The sequence below is a fragment of the Pseudopodoces humilis genome, chromosome 10, assembly GCF_049639895.1.
Source record: "Pseudopodoces humilis isolate 2021_Gansu_Grassland_sample_001 chromosome 10, ASM4963989v1, whole genome shotgun sequence".
Lineage (NCBI taxonomy): Eukaryota > Metazoa > Chordata > Aves > Passeriformes > Paridae > Pseudopodoces > Pseudopodoces humilis.
In genome coordinates this window covers 6,939,253-6,960,988 of record NC_142209.1, presented here as the reverse complement: position 1 = coordinate 6,960,988, position 21,736 = coordinate 6,939,253, and the positions used below count along the sequence as shown (strand labels likewise).

General features: G+C 42.6%; 1 protein-coding gene across 1 annotated transcript; it reads left to right on the top strand.

The window, feature by feature from the left end:
- Positions 1–601: 601 nt before the first annotated feature.
- On the top strand, positions 602–21,538 carry PDC (phosducin). The gene is made up of 4 exons (XM_005531315.2): positions 602–710; positions 15,334–15,417; positions 17,078–17,238; positions 18,318–21,538. The coding sequence occupies exons 2-4, from the start codon at positions 15,357–15,359 to the stop codon at positions 18,840–18,842; spliced, it is 747 nt and encodes a 248-aa protein (XP_005531372.1). The 5' UTR covers positions 602–710; positions 15,334–15,356; the 3' UTR covers positions 18,843–21,538.
- Positions 21,539–21,736: the final 198 nt, after the last annotated feature.

The following is a 21,736-nucleotide window of genomic DNA, read 5'->3' as shown; positions in this document are numbered from 1 at the left end:
TTCCAACCCAAACGATTCTGGGATTCTGCGCAGAACATCCAGCTGCATGTCACAGCCACAGATGCAGGTATTTAAATGCAAACCTTCCATTTAAAATCCTTAGAATTTAATGTTCCTTAATGCCACATAAGACATTTATAGTCTTCCACAGAACAAAATTCTCCCTCACCCTTTTTTCATTTGCACTCTCTCAGTGCTTAATGGGTATGACTGGGTGATTTATTTAAATATTAGCATAATTTCTGTAAATAATTCTATTCTTTTTATAAACTGGAGTCCATCATAGCTCTGAAATAAGGGCAGCTTTCCTGCACCCAGTAATGGGTTCTTGCACCATTCCTATAATCCACTGGTACGTCTCCAGAATTTTTAATACACCTGGCTCTGCAATAGCAAGGTGCCATCTGTGACGGCTCTTGGGACACAGTTGTTTTTCCCCCTGCCCAATTATATTTATGCACCAAATCCTTTAAACCTCTCTCCAGTCTGCAGCTTCATTGGCTCAAACTAATGAACAGAATTTTCTAATTCCCTCCTGATAATCCTATTACCTGTCCAAAGCTATTTCTGCAAGGGTCATCATTCCAGAGGGATGTAAATCTGGGGCCAGGTCTCACTGTGGCCAGTTGTAATCTGGTTCTTCTCCTGGAAACTCCAAGGACATTGGTCAACGCCTGGGAACAGTGGAGCTGAGGGACTGTGCCTCTCAGGTACTGTGATTTGTATGTCCAAACCTTGCCTTTCAAGTTTGATTTCAGTAGGGGAAAAAATACAGTGTTTTGAAGATGCATTAGTGGTGTATGAAAAGTTCTAATAAAGAAATGTATGTGATGGGGTCTCTCGGAAGAGCCTCACATTTGGTAGCAAGAGTGAAATGGGGCTGGTGACATAACAACTACTGCCAGGTTCCCAGCTGTGAATTTGGCAGGCTGCTTTCATTAAGCTGAGAACAACGAGCTGCTCCAGCTGTCATTATTTGTGCTTTAAACGAATGCATGGGCAGTGAGTGGTGCTTCACTCGAGCTGGGGTCATCTGAGGGAAATGGAAATATATTAGAAATCTGGATCTGCTGACAGTGTGTACCCAGACTATTGGAAGTGACACCTGTATCTAATTTAACAGGGCTTTTATATTCCTTGTGTGGAATCCTGTCTCTCTTTATTTGATTTTGGCATTGATTTGATTCAAAAATGGGATTTCTCTTCTTTTGTAAACTACCTTTGAATACTAACCTGTATATAAAGATCTGCAAGGGAATATAAAGATGCCATTCCTTCGCCTCTGCTGGGATGGAGTTGTGTGCTCTGGGGAAGGGTGAGTGAAGGACTCAAATCTCTGGGAAAATCTCCAGAAAATTATCATGTCTGGGCCCATTTTGGAGCTTCCAAGGAACTCTAAATAGCTAACTGTAGAATAAATGCTTCTTATCAAGGTATCTAATATCAGCTTGGTTTTGCAAGAATTGTTTTCTTGCAAAATAATATTTTGGTGAGCATGAATATTGGTGTGAAAGAATAATAACCCAAATGTGCCATAGACAAGACAATTCCCTCTGTAGCTGCTGTGACAGCACTAGTTTTAGGCAGATGACAGGTATGTAACTGAAGGTATAAATGATGTGTTACATAAAAAAATTGAGAAAACCCCCCATTTTTTGGCCCTGAGAGATTGTTTTGGACAGCTGAGATCCCCAGAAGATGAGCATGTTTTTAATAGGACACGTCTGAGTGGTCAAGAAACCTTGGGGCAAAATTACACCTTGGATTCTTGCTTCCACCCCCAAACACAAACAGTATAATCTACACAATGAATGGATTTACAGGTTTCCTGCAAGTATCTGACATCTTTTTGACGGAAGGGAATAATTTCAATGTAACTCATTCTTCTGCAGCTCATTTGTACCAGATTTCTAGAATTATATGGTAGCGTTTCATCATGTTTGAGAATGGGATTTTAAGCTGATCTATGTTACAAATATTAAAGTCTAATCCTAGCAATTATAATTACAACACAGCTAAAAGATGGGGAAATGCATTAGGGCATGACAGATAGTCACCAAAATAATACAGCTTGAGAGCAAGTAACATAGTTAAAGATGATTACTATACACCAGGATGTTCAGCTGCTGGTTTCCAGTGATAAGGGGAATTCCTCTCTAGCAGCAGTGGGTCTCAGAGCCATCACAGGGTTTCCATATTCCTCATTTGCAAAGTTCAAAAACTCTTCAGGTATTTCACACCTTCAAAATACTCATGGTGCCATCTGGTCATACCCTCAGCTCAACTGCAGAGGTTTTTCCTTGGTGAATCACAGCACCAAAGGGCATTTCGTGCCCCCTTCCAGCCCTCCAAAGCAAAAACCAGAGCCTGACCAATGCAATCAGTGGAGAAATAATTCTCCATAAATGTTGCACTGGATTCCAGAATTAGGCAGCTCAGTGGGGTAACTTGCTGCAGCTCTGGAAGGTTGTGACTCTCACTCAGCACCAGCTCTGCAACTTCAGAAGAATCTTAAATGCAGAACTGCAGTAATTTAGGAAAAATCCTAAATCATCCTTAGCTTCCAGCCCCATCTTTTAGACCTGTTGTGTTCTTTCACATAGCCAGAGATATGACACCAAATTAACAACCCTACAAGGTACCTGTGGACAGAAAACCTTCCAGAGGCTACTGCCCATTTAGTCAGGCATTGGTGAGCAAAGAGAGGAAATAAAAATCAGCTTGCCTCTGAGATTTGTTGTGTGTAAGGTGACCAAAGGACACAGGGAACTTGGAGACTCTGGTTACCAGCTTTCAGCACTATCCCATCTTAAACTAGATAAGGAGCTCAATCTAAGGCACATGGCCAACCACAGTGGGACTGAATTACACCCTTAATTCTGAACTGCTTGAATGGGCACAGTCTTCAGTCTCAGTTCAAATACAGAGAAAACTCTCATGGATTTAAATGTAAGCTGGAACATGCTATAAACCAACATATTATTGTATTGAGCAGAATGCATCCCACAGCTCCTTCCTTCAATGCTCAGTGCCTACAGAATTCCAGGCAAAGCTGTAGAGCATCTCCATGGTCAGCATCCCAGTCCAGAGAAATTCCTATTTTGCTGCTCACTGGAATGAGGATATCAAAGGGCTATGAGTAGAAGAAAACAAAGTGAAAGTGAGAAATGGTGTCTACCCCAACACCAGGTATGAGTAGAGTTGGACAAAATTATGGAATTTGCACTTTCTGAGTGAAAGAACAAAAACCAAACCAAACCAAACGCCCTCGCCTCTTCCAAATTCAAGTGAAAGGCTTAGTGAATTCATGTCACCACATGTAATTTTTTTTTTTTCCTTTTTTAAGCTAAAATGAAACATTTCAATTTTTCATTGTCATTTTTGTTATGGACAGACATGGAAAATGAAGGCAACAACATGCAGAGAAATAATGATAAGCCTGAAAAATAGCTCCATATATTAGCCTATTATAAATATAAAACAAGGAACTGTTTTTAGATGACCCAGAACCCTTTCCAATCTATCAGAGATCAGACAAATAAGAAAAATGCAGGAAATTACAGTGAGAAAATACCATATAGCTTTTCTCTCTGCATTCTGGATGGCATGGCAGGAGCAGTGATTCCTGCAGATAGAGCTGATCTTCCACAAAAGCAATCTCTCTGTTTTGAAAACATTAAAGGAATGCATTCAAATGGCATCGGGAAATGACATTTGTTTCTATTAGCATATCCTTGCCATTTTAGCAGTGTAAATCATTCATTATGTGATGTAATTAAAATATTCTTGAATTATTCCATTTGTGCAATACTTTACAGAGTTGCTTTGCATGGAATTAAAGACTTTTCCATAATTTGAGATGAAAACACTTTATTATAAAGGCTTGGCATTCTGGCACAAAGTACTAAATAAAACAACTGGGGTGCTGATTCCTGTCCTTCCGAATTGCTGGAATCCCATGAGAACAGTTCCAGCAGAACCCAAGGATAACCATTCATTCCTGTTACTCCTGGGAGCAGGGACACTGTCCAGGCTTAGAGCAGTAACAGCACAGCAATCCCATAAGGAAGGCCTTAAAGCAAAGGAAGTTATGAGATAAATCCTTGGACCTCACTTCTCTGCAAGCACACAATGATGGATCACCTTCCCCGGCAACTCTAAGTTAAATCCAGGTCCATGGTCACTGTTGGCCACTGGTTTAGAGGTGGATCCCGTGAACACTCAATGTCATGCACAACCAGTCATGGGGAGGCCTCAATTCTGTCCTGAGGTCCCAGGCAGCAGTACCTGCCACGTGCTCACCTTTGCCCCTTTCCATGCTGGATGTGCCCAGGTTTGCTTTGTGACACTCCACATTTGGTCACAGGCAAGAGGCACATTTGCAAATACAGCCTAGCTAAAAATAGCTAGACTAAGCCTTAAGCCAAACAGGATGAAGTAAGTGCTCAGAAAGACTTAGGAAAAGTAAGGCTCTGCCAGAGGAGGAAAGAAGGCAGACATGGATGGTCTGAGATCTAAACATAGCGCCTTCAGATCCTAGGGGCTTCCTCAGCACCCATGCCACAGCCACCTTCATTTCCAGGGACCATCTCTGCCAAGGAGGGTGAATTTTGGTCCCCATTATCCATGCCTGAATCCTCTCAAGATGAGTCAAGTTCTGTAGCTCATCCAGAAAGGGTTTCAGACCACTGAACCAAGCTGTCTCAGCAAAGTCAGTAACCCACAGCCTATGGCAAACCTCACACCAGAATGTGTTTACCCACATCTGCCTTAGGGGATCAGTGGAAGGTGTCCCTGCCCATGCCAGGGGGCCAGAACAAGATGACCTTCAACATCCCTTCCAACCCAAGCCATTCTATGATTCCTTTACTTAATTAATTTTAGAAAGTGGCTATTCATTTAAAACAGAATAGCAATCATTTTAAGACTTTAAAATTTGATTATACCCTTCTGTTCAGTATACTGATGCATCGCCCAAGACTCTCCTACAATGTTTAAAGTAAAGGGATTAATGTAGATTTTCTGCCATATAGCCTAATCTGTTTCTGTTAAATAGTAAAATTATTACTGTGATTTGATTTTTTGTTTTTCAAGAGACCTTGCTGGAATACATCAATAAATGAGGCTCTTACAAACTGATTCATATTTGAACTGTTCCATTGGGACATCTAATGCTGCAACAGTCATTTAGCAAGTCTCTGACATCATGGCAATCTGAACTAGCATGGTTTTTCTCTGATGTATGATACTCTCTGGGTTTGTATGTGAGTCTGATTCTCCCAAAGGGAGAGGTAATTCTCTTACTTGCATTCACTTATTTTTCTTTAGCACTGAAGAATCCACAAATAGAGTCACACTTAGTACTGAAGCCACAGCAAAAAGCTTTTAGGTGCCAAAATCATTAGAAAACAAATCCTGGAGATTCATTACTTCTAATGCTCATGGAATTCCTCCCCCTTCCCAAGCACAGCACACTGCTAGAGCTGTGCCTCCATCCATTTACCACATCTGCCACAGCCTTCACAGCTAGTCAGGCTTGGGCTTAACCAAACATTACACTCTGCTCCACAAATAAAGGTGCAGAGAGGAGAAAACCCACCATCCATCAGAACACCTCCAGTGTCTCTTGTCCTGACTCCTGATGATCCCATGGATACCTGCTGCAAACAGAAGGGGTCGGGACCTGGCTTATTTTATCACATCAGCCCCAGGGGCAACAGAGCCGGGGCTGCTCTGGGCCGCTGCTGCAGAAGGTAACTAAATCCAGGAGCATCGTGTTCAGGCACTCATGTTGAGCATTATTTTCCATTCACCCTCAAGGTTGTCACAGGAACCCAAGGCATTGGGGCACTTTTCCCTCACCTAGAGCTGCAGTATCAGTGTTACTGTCATTCCTAGGGTTGGCAGGAGCATGTTCCCAGCACGCGAGTGATCAGAATGCTGCCCCTGGGCTCAGCTCCAAATTCCATCCCAGGGAGGGGAAAATTGGCATTAGGGTGCTGCTGTACACACATGAACTGGATGAAATTAATCAGAGGGGTTTACAACAAGGTTTTTTCCAACCAGAGATTGTTTCCTTTATTTTCCCTTTCCTTTTATTTCTGTTCTGTTTATTCCTTTCCTGTTTCCTTTTATTTTCCTTCTTTTCCTCTGCAGCAAGCTCCTAGTCTCTCCTCCTGCTTGTTACAACATGCTTTGCTGCTGATACTCTTCCAATCAGTCAGAATGACAGAAGCCTCCAAGAACACTATCAGATAGCTTCTCAGGAGGTGATACAACTACAGCCTGAGCATGGGGAAGACTAAAATATTTGGGATTAATTTTTAGATAGAGCCATGGCATTCCCTGTGAAGAAGTCCTAAAAACAAGTAAGAGTGCACAGAGAAACTGGCCCAGCATTTGTGCTCCAGTTTCTATATAAATAAAAGCAAGTCCCTGGGAAAGGATTTGCTCTGCTGTTTCTCTGATCTATGTTTTGGAGCAGGAGAGGAAGCACATGTGTTTTAAGCCATCAGCCTGTGCTTCAAATCATGACATTTATTTGCATGCTCAGAGAAACTCCTGTACATGCCTCAGCTGCTGCATAGCTGCCTGGTTTGTCTTACTTGGGTCTGAAAAGGAAACATAATTCTAATTTTGTGCAGTTTTACAAGCCACATGTAAAGACATTTACAAATTACCCGATGAAAGATCACCATTTATAATCACAAGTTAATCACAAGATCCAAAGGAAAACGTGAAGCCTCTGGAATGACATAAATGGTATGAGAGGTCTCGTCAGGGAAGAGATACACTTTTCTGTGTGGGTGACGGAGCACTGAAACAGCCTGCCCAGAAAGGCTGTGCAGTCTCCTCCTCTGCAGATATTCAAACCCACCTGGATAAGATCCATCTGCTCTAGCCAGGGGCTGGACTGGATGATCCCCACACTCCTTCTAACCCCAACCAGGTTGTGATTCTGGGATATAGGGAAGTCACAGACCTGATGTAAACACTCCAGGGCTTTCAATGGCCACACAATCCTGTCTTCTTTGGCTTTCATCTTCTGGTTAATAAAGGTAATAAGAGGAATACATTCCTATTATCACTGACTTCATGCAATCATAGTTGTGATTATGGTTGCAGGTATATATAGTTGCAGGTGTGTCAGGATCATTCAGTGGGGACAAAGTTATTTCTGGTATTGCAAACAAATGAGCAGCTGGTTGGAGCAGGACCTGGGCATCCATCACTTAATCAATTACATGGTAACTCCAGTTTTTGGTAAATGGTAAAGTAAAAAAAAAAAATCAACAAACCAAAACCACATCCAGCTGACCACAGCTTCACAGTTCAACAGAGGAAATTTTTTCTTCTCTTTTGCATATAGTGAACCTAACTCCAGACTGCCAGTGTCCTCCTGACAGCATCTCCAGTGGTAAAAGACCACTTTTACCTCTGGATCTTCCTATTTAAGAGAAATGAGGAAATTAATCTATCAGATCTTCTAAGATGTGGAAATGCACCCAGGACACTTTAGCAGAAGAATAAAAAAGGGAATGGAGGAAGAGGAAGCACCTGGCAGTCACAAGTGAGCACTACTGCTTGGCTCTGCCAGTCCTACAGGAAGAGTTCCAAGGAAGCAGGCTCGAAAACAGAAGAAATTCTTGAGAGCATAAGATGAATCACAGAATTTAGGTTGGGAAAGATCTCCCATATAATTGAATCCAACCATTTACCCAGCATTGCCAAGGCCAAAACATGTCCTCAAGTGCCACATCCAGGAGCAGCCACTGTTGAATCCCTGCAGGTATGGGGGGATTCCACCGCTGCCTGACCACCCAAGGTCACCTGTCCCTTTTCCTACCACAGCAAGGTCTTTCTCTGCTGTGACTTAGATTACACCTGAATCAGCATCACAAAGTATGTAAATCTAATTTAAGTGCCACAAAGTCAGTAAATATCCCTGGTCATGGATATTTGCCCAGTGCCCAAAGCAGTAGATTTCATTCTTCTCCTTTCACACAGGGACTTTCTCTGGAAAGAGGAGGCCCAGATGCGGAGAAAGGCACTCATTCAGTGAGAGAGGGTCAGGATTACAAGATAATCTAAATTTTTAATGATGGGAAAGCAGCAAACGAGATCCTCACACATCTCAGAGGATGGATGTTAATGCTCAGAGAAATCCAGGAATAAATAATTCATCAATATGAAAGCTGTTGTGAAGAATTGCATTTTTTTTTAATTGCTTAGCTCTCAAGTTTAAGATAACGACTGTTTAGACCCTGCCTTAGAAGAAGCCTGTTGGCTAAGTTAAGCCTGCTTTTTCCAAATGATGATAACAAAGTGCAGATATGAAGAAAGTAAAAGCATATATTCCTACTGATTTATAGTTACAAATACATACTTGAAAAGAACATCAACCAGCTAAGGAGAAAAAAAAAAAAGCCAGAAAAAAAGCCCCTACCAGATATAAATGTTATAATTCCAAAACTATTTTCTCAACTGTTTATTGTGGGCAATTTTTTGCATGTCCAGAGCCTTAGGAGGCATTCTTAGTCAAACCAATCCCAAAAGAGACAGTGGATGCTCTTGCAGCTTCACAAGGGTTGATTCCTCTCTGTCCTGCCCCACAGGCATCTTCTAGGAGCAGTAAGAGTTGCTCAAAGCCCTCACAGGGTAACTACTTCAAGCCTTTAATTAGCCTCACAACCAACTCAAGTTCCTTCCCTTTTCCATAAAACACGAGCCAACAACCTCTCCACTGCCTGTCTCCAGTCACTGCCAGAGTTACAGCTCAGACACAAGAGATTTTTGACAAACAACAAGGATTATACGCATTGCAAACATCTGTTCAGCTTGGGAAAAAAATATGCACAATCTCTCCCCTGGGCTTCTGCCATCCATCATGACTTGGCTAAATACAGCCATAAACTCCAACCAAGGCTCTGAAGTACGTGTCAAATTTAGCAAACATGAATGTGGAGTTCAGAAAGAAACACACACTTAAATATCAACTGAAAGCTCTTCCCAGACTCCTAGAGGACTGTGGTGAACTGTCCAATCCATCTGACAAATTGGGCCAGGCATTGAGGTTAAACATGGATTGAGGTTCATGCCCTTAAATAATCTGCATTTGAAAACGTTGGCTGTTCCTTCTCACTTCAAATAAACATTTTTTCAGTATCCAGCCACCCTCCTCTTCCACCCTGCCTGATACACTCAAGTTTGTTTTAAAAGAAGATAAATCAATTTCCTAGCAGAATAATTTAAAAAAAAAAAGAAAGGATGAATTCATCACAATGGTAACCATGGTGGAGCTGCTCCAACAAATATGTAACATGCCCCAAAATCTGAATCCCAAGTTTCAAAAGATATTCACCACTTCATATACAAAATTAAGCTTTTCCAAATAAAATTTTTTGGTTAATGCTAAATGAAATTTGACATGACAACTACTGGCAATATTAATACTATTGCCATAATAATAATAACAACTGTAATTTTTTCTCAAGAAATAAAACAAGTCCTGTTTTAAAGTATCTGCATTCTACCTTTCCAGACAAAACTGTGGTACTCTGGTAGAAGTGAATCATAGAACCACAGAATCATGGAATAGCTTGGGATGGAAGAGACCTTAAAGCCCATCCAGTGCCACCCCCTGCCATGGGCAGGGACACCTTCCACTAGCTGAGGTTGTTCCAAGTCCCATCCAAGGTGGCTTTGGACACTTCTGAGGATCCAGGGGCAGCCACAGCTTCTCTGGGTACGCTGTTCCAGGGCCTTACCATCCCCCCCAGGGAAGGATTTATCCCCAATATCAATCTGAAGCTACCCTCTGGCAGTTTGAAGCCATTCCCTCCTGTGCTGTGAAGGCATTCCCCCCTGATTGCTGTGAAGGCATTGAGCTAATTTCCTGTCTCAGAGTGATATTCAGAAATAAATGTGCAATCCAGAAAAGATGAATAATTTCTGGTGCATAATTATAGGCCAAATTTTGAAAGACTAAAATAAAGAAAAAAGAATATTTATTTAATCCTATGATCTTGCAGCCCAACACAATGTTGAAGTCACATAAGGCATTTCATAATTGGCAAAGCCTTAAGAATAAATGAAACATTGGACTCATCTATTTAAAATGTTTCAACCTCACAAATAAAGAACAGAATAACTCTGCTAAAGCGGATAGAGGGAATAATCCAATCCCATAACCCTCTCATCAGTCCCAGTGACGTGCAGCGGAGCTGGCAGCTCTCTGCATCAGCCCAGCCTGCTTTATATTTTATTCCCATCATATGACCTCTTCTCTAACAAATCAAGTCCTGGCCCAGTGTTTTGAAATTATGTTTTTTTCCCAGCCACAGTGACCTGATCACTCCATGATACACCATTTTTTTTCCCTGAGGTGAGCCCAGGATGCTTCCATTTTGCCACACAATTAGCCTGCCTTTGCACCTTGGGATGACACAAGCAGTCAAAGCAGTTTGCCTCTTAACCCTGTCTTTAGCCACTTTCCTGTAAGGGATCTGATTGCCCATGATGCAAGGGGAGCTGCAGGTGCTCCGTGTTTGCTGCTTCCTGGCACTGGGCCCAGGAGCAGATCATGGAAGGCGCTGTAGGGCCTTGGGCAGAGGGCTGGAACTCCAACCTTGGTATTGATCTTGATTACATAACACTGATAATGCCTCCTGCAAACTTTGGTGCATCCATCACCAAGGATTCTTGGAAACCTGTCCCTGCAGCAGGCACAGGAGGATGCTGGTCCTCCCAAGAGTACATAAAGAGCGGAGGACTCGCTCCAGTCCACTGCCCAGGCAGAGGGAATGATGCCTGCTCCAGTTCCATGTTATTTCACCCAATTTCCCCAAATTTCAGGAACCTGAACATTTAAATCCATGGCTGCTCCTTCTCTTGTCTTGCTTGCTTCAAAAGCTGCCCATGTGCCAGATACATCTGTGATTATTCCTTGCCATTTGAGACAGAGGACAGGAGCAATGAGGGAGGGAATTCTGCAACTGGGAATGAGGAAAAAGGGGCAGAGAAGCAAGATTCAAATTAGCCCTTGGGAGAGGGAAGTGCTGCTCAAGTTCAAACACTTCCCGAGAGCCAAGGGAACACTTGGAACACATCCTGTCTGAGTGCTCACCCACACAGAGCTCAACACAGAGACATGCAGCCACATCTCGCTGCCAAATACCCTTCAGTTTTCACTCTCCCCGTAATGGGTCCCCAAAATGCTTCCCAGTTCACCAGCAATGTCCCACTGACCACTGCGGAATTGCAGTCTGCTGCTGATCTGCTTACCTAAACCCAGACACAAACAGCATTTTCAGCAGGATTTGCACAGATGGAAAGCAGCAAATTTGTGCTTAGAACATGTTTATATTTTAAGAAAAATATTACTCATGTTTACTAACTGGACTAGCAGGAAAAACTCTTATATTGGAAAGCAAGTTTTATTTATTGGCTTTGTCCTTTGCAGAATGTATCATGCCTTTTACAGTTTGTTTAGGGATACTTTTAATTTCCTTCTCTTCTGTAACTATAACTCACAACTACAAGACACTATTTTTGTATTTACATCTACAGTCTTTTACAAGGATTAAATAAGGCTTCATTACAAGTACACAGCTACAGTGCTTTCTTCCTGAGCTACCTCAGAAGATATGAGCAAGAGAAAATAGTAAAATTGTAATTTTGGGTAGACAGGAATATCTCTGTGAAGGCCAAAGGCATAAAATCATGCCTCATCCCTGGAAGTGTTCAAGGCCAGTTGGAACAGACTTGGAGAAACCTAGGATAGTGGAAAGTGTCCCTGCCCATGACAGGGGTGGCTGGATGAGCTTTAAGGTCCCTTCCACCCCAAGCCATTCCATGATTCTGTGCTTTGTTACTAAGCAGAAAACCTTATTCCATGTTGCATAAAAAGGAACCACTTCAATAAATAGTTATTTCTACCCTGTAGTAAGGCTGACCCATCCAGTTTAATGACACCAGAGGAATGAGCAGCAGTAACAGGATTTCTGCTTCTGTTTTACAACAGGTCCAGAGCTCATAGAAATTAAATGGCAGTGTCAGGCCTATACTTTGCATTTGGGTTTATTCTTGCTGAAGAAGTATTTTTGGACACAAAAATCTTCTCCATTTCTTCATGCAGAAAATCTGACAGAAAGACAGGAAAGTAAAGAACATCTAGAGTGATCAGTCTCTTAAAATACATATGTAAAGCCACTATATGCATGACAAAATAAGGCCTAGTGCATTGATGAGCCACATACCTGATAAGGAGAAGTTGTTACAGCCATTTGAACTTTTCAGGAGCCGCTTTCAGTCATCAAAACCAATGAGAAAAGCTAATGAAAATACAAAAGATTTTCTAAATTAGCAATTTCCCCCTTCCCAGAGAATGCTGTTCATCTGGAATGTCAAAATGGTACAAAGGGGAAGCTTGGGATCAGTACCAGTGGCAGCTGATGGGCTGGAAAGTCTGTGGATGCTTCCTTAGGAGACATAACTAACTCCAATGATGACATTAATCCTCATGTCACCATCACTTGCACATCTTCCTGCTATGTGACACCACACCCTCTCAGGGGACTCTGTGCTCTGTACTGGGATTGAGAGGCTGCACAGTTACACAATTAAAAAATGAAAGAAAATAATCAGCTGTAAAGCAGTAGGGAATCTGTAAGAGAAGGTTGGGATGTCCAGGGATAGTCATTCTCCAGGACACAAGGCCATTCCTGCTGAATCCATCCATCCCCATGCAGTGAACTGCTGCCTCTCAGTCGTGGGCCTAACAATGCTCTCAGCCAACTCAGGTTGGCTTAGTCAGGTGACCTTAAAGGAATTTCTGAAAGACAACACTATCAGTCAACAAATTATGACCCACTTGCACCCACAGGAGCCTCTCCATGGGGTTGATGCTCTTGCAAGAGCTGCCATGTGATGCAGAGGATGGTTCCAGCTGTCCCCATGCTGAGGACACCAGGTCCCAGCACACTTGTAGAGGCAAGTAGGTGGCACCTTTTCATCTGAGACCCTCGTGATGGGCCATCCTGACCTACTCTGTGACACTCTTTGCTGTGCTGACTCAACCTTACACATGGACATTTCCTCACAGAGGCACTTGCATAACTACCTCCACAGCTGGCAGCACCCACACTTCCCCATTTATTGGGAAGCTCATTTTTAACTTTGGAAAATGCTGCTTGCCTGGCACATAAAAGAACACCTCCTCACTACCCAAAAAAAAAAAAACAACCCAACCCACCACACAACAGCTCCACCTCAACCCTTGACGAGGATGAGGATGTGGGAGAGCTCCCTGCTCAGGTGATTGCCTGACTTTGCCCACACATGACACACAAGAGCTTCCTCTGCTCTTTCCTCAAGGAGAGCCAGCTCAGCCTGGAACACCCTCCCACGGACCACCCTGTCCATGTGCCTTGTCCTCAGCTGCCTGGTTGAGAAACACCTGGCTTGGCCAGCCCCATTTTCCCAGGGCCAAGATAAGAATGACAAGGATTTACAGACCCACTGAGCTGAAAGGGGAATGGTTTGCATGCCTGGCTCCCAGCCCAACTCAGTCACAGGGACAGGATTAAGCTTGAGGAGTTCCCACTCCCAGTCCATGGTCAGCCTCCCAGCCTGTGCACAGTCAGGGTTGTTGCCTTATGCCACACTGCAGAAGAATGGTGAAACATAGCCTTTACGCTGTTATGATTCATCTAATCTTCACAGATTTATGGGGCACAATAGATCAGTAACATAAATTTTACAGAGACCTTTCATTTGTTAAGCAATCAGTTCCCACCTCTGGGAAGAGAGATGTTTCACCAAAGGCACAGTAAAGTTTTCTGGTTTGAGCCCAAAACTGAGTGCTTGAGTTTCATACCCTGTGCTTTTTTTCAGCTCAAAGCTGTGAAACAGCAAAGTACACAGAGAATCAAACCCTCTGTTTCCCCCAGAACAAAAAAAATCTGCAGCAGCAGCCAGAAGAGCTTATTGTAGATGTTCATGTAAGCCAAGGCAATGACTTAAGGGTTTGACCCAGCATATGTATCTGCTCATCCCTGACACGGCAAAGATTCTTAGTTTTGCCTAGTGAGAAGGGATTAGCTTCAGATTTCTATTTCAGAACTGAGGGAATAGCAAGTGATCTGATAATCTGGATCAATGCAGCGACAACAACCTATCTATAGAGCAACCTAGAGAATTTATACTAATGAAGCTTAATTCATTACCTGCTTTTCTTCCAAACTTACTTGCAATGTTTCCCACAAGTTTTGATTAATTGTCATGGGTACATGCATGGAGCAACTTACTTGCACATTTGCTAATCAGCTTTAGTCCAAATACATACAAGAACCAGATACCTTGTGTCCTGCTCAGACATTATTCCACATCATCTCTTGATGGTGCTATGGAAAAATGAAGGTGCTATTTGTCACTCCAGTCTAACACCCCAGCAGCCTTTAAATAAGGCAGTCATGGCATGAGAACATCTTTGTTACTGTGAAGTCAAACAAATCTTAACTTAGTACCTGAACAGCTGAAAACTAGTCTAGACTTAATGGGAGCACTCAAATCACCTGCCTTAAGACTTGTTGCTGTTCTGTAGTGCTCTGGCACCACTGATCTGGGATCATGTCCTTGGTGGCAACACTCAAAATAAATGTGGTTCTCCATCAAAAACTCTACTGTAAGAGACAAAAAAGGTACTGGTGAATCACAGTGCCCTGAAAGTGTCATCTGGCTCTTTGGGTTGCCTGGTTTATGGAAAGGGTGGAACAAGAAAGTGATTTTGATTTATAACCACCATCAGTTTTCTGTTTTGCAACAAACATGGCCCAGCCAGCTCCAGGATGTTCAGAGGTCTCTTGCCCAACAAGTTCAAATATTTGGCTCCATTTTCTGTATGTAAAATGAGCATTTGGGCAACCCTTAAAAATAAATACTTACAGCACTTGGAAAATTAGTAGGGTCCCATTTCCAAGAAGGATTAAAAAAAAAAAAAAAAAAGGTAAGAAAATGCTCACTACCATTTCCATTGCAGGAAGTTTTACACCCACTGTTATCCATGACCATGTCCCTGATATTCTCCAGTGACTGGGAAGGAACAGCATAATGAAGGAACCCTCACCTGAGAATCTGGCCAGACCCATTTTTTAGGAGATTGACATATATCCCAATTGCTTTCTGTGGGTCAATGACAAGCTCCATAATTACCATGTGTGTTTTGATCTTCACTGATACTGACCAACTACAGGAAATTACACACTATGCTGTACCTGCTGCAAGCTTATCCCTTTGCTATGCTGTTATTAACTGTTCTCCCTTTGGGACTTGCAGCATTTCCTACTCCAGCCACTGAAATGGAAGAAAATGCCAACACCAGCTTGGAAGAAGACTTTGAAGGACAGGCAACACACACAGGCAAGGAAACTGACTGGGTTTTTTAAACTGTTGGTGTTCACTGGGGAAGCCCAGAATTCCAGTTGTTCCAATGGCCAAACCTCTTGCACAAAAGCACAGGTTCCAAAGGCAATGAGAAGGTACTTTGGGGCAAGTGACAGACTCCATGGAAGGCAGGTAACACCAAACGTTGTGCTGCTCCTCCTCAGACCTGAAGCAAAGGGAAACATAGGGGACACCTGACAAAGCCACCAAGAGCCATGGCCCAACATGGCTCCTGTTGGTTTATTTCCTCACTCCTTTGGTTTATTGCTTCACTTTGTTCTCCAGGGGAGGAGAATAGACAACAAAACATCAACAAAACCCACACTCCCACGTTAGAATTAGGTGATAACATTTCACTAGAAGGTGCTAAAAATGCCCCTTGTGACAAACACAGCACAGCACTGAGAAACTTTAAAAGAGACCTCACTCAAAACCATAATTCTTTTTAATCCAGTGCTCAATCACAAGGGTTTTTATAAGTACTGACATTGTGTTCAGCTCTACAGCTCCTCCACCCCATTGCCAGGTAACAGGATGGCAATCATTCCCTCCCTCCGCTTTGAGGACTTCTTTCCTTGGAGCTATAATGAATGCAGTTCTTGTAATAACTCTGGGGTTCTTTCACAACCAGCCTTGCTGCTGTTGGCCAAGATTATGATACGGCTGGATGGGGCTCTGAGCAACAGAGCTAGTGGAAGGTGTCCCTGCCCATGGCAGGGGGTGGAATGAGATGAGCTTTAAGGTCCCTTCCAACCCAAACCATTCTATGAAATGTATATGTATATGTATATGTATATGTATATGTATATGTATATGTATATGTATATGTATATGTATATGTATAACATAACACATCTCACTTTGATCACATCTTCCTTGTGAAAATGAGAGCTGCTTACCCGGCCTTTTCCAAATTTTCCATAGGAAACTTCACCTCTGAAAACACTGAAGTAGTCTTTGTAATCTAAGATGCAGATTAAATGTCTTCATTTTGAAAAACAGCACTGGGATTTTGCAATTATTTTTTTTTTTTCCCAATTTCAAAACTTAAGCAGTTTAATCAGGCAGCTCCAAAGACTAGAATCTACATTACAATCAGAATTATCATTTGCCTTATTTACCTTATTTGCCTTATTTATTGGGTTACTCTTCCAGTGCAATAGGTATTGTTTGGGGTTTTTAAAAATAATCTCAAATGTCCTGCATTCTTAGTTTTACACCAAATTCTTATGCACATTTAATATTTAAATTTTACTAAATATTTAAATTAATATTTAAATACCCTGTTTATAAAGAAATCAAATATTTGTCTACAAAACATCACCTTTGGCCAACATGGCAGTTTTATCATGTTTCAACATCTTCATCCATGTTATCTTCTCCTGTAGTTCAACAAAATCCTTCCAAAGTATCCCGATGGAAGCCAGATCACCAAAGTGATCCAGGCAAGAAAAACCCTTTTTGTTTTTGGGACATATTGATACGAAAGCTCTGGTTCTCAGCACTCCTGGTGAGTGCTTTGGAAGGAGGAGGAACAGATAAACTGAGGCACAAAAGGACAAACAAGCAAAGAACATAAGATTGTCAGGAAACCTCTTGTTGCAACCACTTTCTCAGCCAATTTCATCTCCCTTAGGTCCCAAAGGTGTGATCAATGACTGGAGGAAGTTCAAATTAGAGAGTGAAGATGGAGACTCCTTACCCCTGAGTAAGAAAGAAATGCTTAGACAAATGTCTTCACCACACAGATCTTTCAGCAGAGATGATAAAGACACCAGAGAGAGATTCTGCCGTAAGGTAAGAGAAGCAAAAGGAATTAACTTCAGCTCTATATAAAACATGCCTGTTACAAGGTAGAAAATCTTCAATTTTCCACTCAATTTCTGTGTAACTTAGCAGAACTCTCACAATGCAGACAGAATACATGTGCAAAACAATGGAGCTGGGGAGGGGGCTGGAGCACCAGGAGTGGCTGAGGGAGCCGGGGAGGCTCAGCCTGGAGAAAAGGAGGCTCAGGGGGGACCTTCTGGCTCTGTACAATGCCCTGACAGGAGGGGGCAGGCGGGAGTTGGGTCCAGGGAACAAGGGACAGAATGACAGGAAACGGCCACAAGTTGTTCCAGGGGAGGCTTAGAGTGGATATCAGGAAAATTTCTTCCCTATATGGGTGTTCAAACATTGGAAGGGGCTGCCCAGGTATTGATGGCATCACCATTCCTAAAAGAATTGAAAAAATAGGAATGTGGTGCTCAGCAACAGGGGCTAGAGGTGGATTTGGCAGTGCTGGGTTAATGGTTGGACTTGATGATCTTAGAGGGCTTTTCCAACCTTAATTAGCGGCTACGTGAGTCTCTTTATCCAGTCCTCTCTCAAGCAAAGGGTAGCTTCAGTAAAACAAGCAGTGTATTTCACATCTATCACAGCAGAGCTCAGCCTTTCTTCCTCCCTTCCCTGACACAATGCTGTATGATTGATTAATGCAGTGGAAAATTTTTAGCAGGTTTAAAAACCTATTAGTCAGGATAGAGCTCTGAGCCTGAACTCATGACCATTTACTAATTCTGAAACAGGGGGGAACCAAACCCCCAATAACACAGGAATTAAACCTGCCCCACTACTGGCAGAATTTCCACTAACTCTGAGAGATCCATAAATTTTTGCCAAATGTGGCCACTGCCTTCAGTACCATCATGTTGACAGGCAGGTGTTGAGACACGATCTTCACCTTTCTCTCAACAAGACCTCCCAGAGTCACTGTAGGGAAGGATGGTTCTTCTGGCTCAGCTTTTGGTGCTCTCCAAACAACAGGTGGGTCTGTTTCTATTTCAGCTCCAAGGGGCTCCCAGTCACTAACCTCACTCTCTGGATATCCACAGATGAGCATGCAGGAGTACGAGTTGATTCATGCCGCGCAGGAGGACGAAAGCTGCCTACAGCAATACCGCAAACGCTGCATGCAGGACATGCACCAGCGCCTCAGCTTTGGGCCCAAGTTTGGCTTCCTGTGTGAGCTGCAGAATGGGGAACAGTTCCTGGATGCCGTGGAGAAGGAGCACAAAACCACCACGGTCATCGTGCACATTTATGAGGATGGCGTCAAGGGCTGTGAGGCCCTCAACAGCAGCCTGACCTGCCTGGCCGCTGAGTACCCCACTGTCAAGTTCTGCAAGATCAAGGCCTCCAGCACGGGCGCCGGGGATCGCTTCTCCAGTGAGGTGCTCCCTTCCCTACTGGTCTACAAGGCCGGGGAGCTCCTGAGCAATTTCATTAGTATTTCTGAACAGTTCAATGAGGAGTTTTTTGCTGTGGATGTGGAAGCTTTCCTAAATGAGTATGGGCTGCTACCTGAGAGGGAGCTTCCAACGCTGGGAAATGGCACGGATGAGCCAGATGTTGAATAACTAGAGCCAGAGTCCTTACTGCCCTTTCCACTCAGCTGTGAACCAATGTCAGTAACACCCATCCCACTTAGAGAAGGCTGTCTTTGCTGACTTACTTGTAACAAAGGTATAAAAATTGTTTAACTGTTAGCATGTGAATTCTACTTACAACACATACAGCTGGCAGTCCTGTACATATTTCTATGCCAGCCACAAGTAATAGGAAGAACAGCAGTGATATTTAAGAAATGTAGGAAAAACAAATGAAAAAATGAGGGCCCATGCCTGTCTCCACAAAGCACAAGTCCTTCATCTCAGTGGGAACAGGACTGATCCATCCCTCTCTACACACAAAGCACCATCTCCATGCTCTGGAGTTATAGCAAGTCCTGGCTCATGATTCACTTCTACCAACTTTGGCAGAAACAAGCAATTTGAAGGACAAATAGCCCAAAGTCCTTGCATTCCTAAATGGCTCAAGTATCTAGGTCATTATTTTATTCCACATTTAATACTCAATACTGATGCAAAGAGAGGTTAGCTTGGTGGTCCTGTAAGTTTTTCACCCAAACAGCTGACATAGACACAGCATCACTGATTTCAGTTCATCAGTGCTCCCTATGCTGAGCAGCAGCATTTAAAATGCCTGTAAGTTTCTGGAAAAGTATGTTATGCTTATATAATAACTCTGAATAAAGCTTATCAGCACTCAAAACCTACCATTGGAAGTGTGAAATACATTGCTAGTACATAATCTTACCCTTAAAAATGTGAAATATTAGTAAGTACTCATTAGATATTTACTAAATTCAAATTTTAAAGTTTTGTTAAAGGGAAGCTGCTGAGAACTACAATTTAACAGTCTGACTGAGAGGAAGACATGGGGTAAACTCACTCTAAACATTCCTCTCTCTGATACAAAACAACAAAACATTAGAAACACTTCAGTGACTTCTGCACACTGGCAAAGCTAATGGCTGGATTTGACTGGGGATGGAATTATCTGTATCTTACTAAAGATCTTAACAGCACAGATTAGTTGATAATATGAGATTATAAAAATGTTAAAGACTATTTTTCTTTTGTTCTTTTTTAGAAACTATCAAATTGTTACTGAATTGCTACATTTAACATTGTTTTGCCATGGATGACTATTTTAACAGAGCTCCAGAAATCTCACATCATGTACACTAAGCACTACAAATGAAGTTCCTTATCATCTCACATGCAATTTTTTCTAACCTGTAAAACAGTTCATTACTTTATTACACCAGTAATTTAAGTAGCATGTTCCCAAAATGTCATGATTTTCATATTGTAAATTGCTGAGTGAGAGACTGTCCCATCTTTTTGATGGAACTCCAGGGGAAATAAAGTTTTTCCTTTGGAGTAGTCCTCTCTCCCCTTACTGACGTGTGAAGTTGACCCCTCAGGTAAAGTCACTTTCAGCCTAATATTTCATTTGTCTCTTCAGAATATTTGCAGATCTACCATGTCCAGATCCACCCAACAGCATGAAAACCCAATGATCTTATAGGAGTTTAGGTAGAAAATACTGAATTCTCTTTTTTCCATCACAAAAGTACCCAGCTACCTGAGTGCTATGACAATATTTCTCTTGCATTTTACTGACATGTTTTGAAGAGACATGAAAAATTTCTATCCTCTACACACCAAAAATTCTCTATGTAAATTGTGGGAACCTAACTTCTGTGAGAACTTTCCCTCTTTATCCAACTTGGCTTAGAAGCTATTAGGCTGTACACCAGCAGCCTCATCACACAAGCTTCCTTTTCTTTGAGAACAAGGCTGAAAGCACAAAACCCCAACAATAACACCACAGAAGCTGCACCTATAGCTACTGTAAGAAATAAGTGGACACTCCAATTTAGGAGACAGGTTAAATGTGCTTAAGCAGGATTTTCTTCAACCTGTAATTTTAAAAACAAAAACCAAAGAGCAAACACACATGTAGCACCAAGCCTCAACAGAAGCTTGTGACTAATGAAGTTGCAAATAAACTGATCACAGCAGTTATCAGTTTATGCAGGAAGAAAACCCAACTTTAAAAACACGAAAGTAAGATTTGACTCATATATTTAATACCATGTGAAGGTTTTTGAGTAGCAAATAGTAAATGCTTCAATAAGCACATGGGAACAGCCTTCCTGCTACCCTGGGCTGTGGATACTCTTCCTTTTGACTCAGAGTCCCTGAGTCCCCAAATATTCTGATGGAGCAGAGGTGGGAACAAATTATCACTGGTGTCACTGCTGCTCAGACTGAGAGCAAACCCTCCAGTAGATGCCAGTGTCCTGCTGTCAGCTGGGATAGTGATTTTTCCTCCCAGTAGCCTGGAAAGAGCTGTGTTCTGGATTCAGTACAGAATCATTTGGTAACAGTGATGCTTCAGTTGTTGCTGAGCAGAGCTTACCCCAAGTCAAGGACTCTGCAGTGTCCCAGGCTCTGCCAGTGAGGAGCTGCACCAGAGGCTGGGATGGAGCATGGCCAGGACAGCTGATCCCCCTGGGCAGAGGGATATTCCACACCATGGCATGTCATGCCCAGTGTGTGAACTGGGCCAGCTGGCCAGGAGGGGCCGATGGCTGCTCGATTTCGACAGGCTGGGCATCAGTGGGTGGGGGGTGAGGGACTGCATTGAGATCACTCATCTGTCTGGCTTGTACTCCCCTCTCTCTTTTTGTTATCTCCCTTTTCATCATTATTATTATTACCACTACTATTATTATATTGTACTTTATTTCAATTATTAAACTGTTCTTATTGCAATCCCAGAGTTTTATCTTTGTCCCAACCCTCCCGCCCCTTGCCCCAGGGAAGCTAATAAGCCCTGCGTGGTCCTTAGTTGCCAGCTGGGGTCAAACCATCAGAACCTGTCACAATTTAACCACACA

What these genes read in the sequence shown, in the direction of transcription:
- PDC (XM_005531315.2), top strand. Translation starts at nt 15,357, where the DNA reads ATGGAAGAAAATGCCAACACCAGCTTGGAAGAAGACTTTGAAGGACAG. An exon ending in AGGACAGGCAACACACACAG is followed by an intron (nt 15,418 to 17,077) that starts GCAAGGAAACTG and finishes CATCTCCCTTAG; the next exon opens with GTCCCAAAGGTGTGATCAAT. An exon ending in GAGAGAGATTCTGCCGTAAG is followed by an intron (nt 17,239 to 18,317) that starts GTAAGAGAAGCA and finishes GGATATCCACAG; the next exon opens with ATGAGCATGCAGGAGTACGA.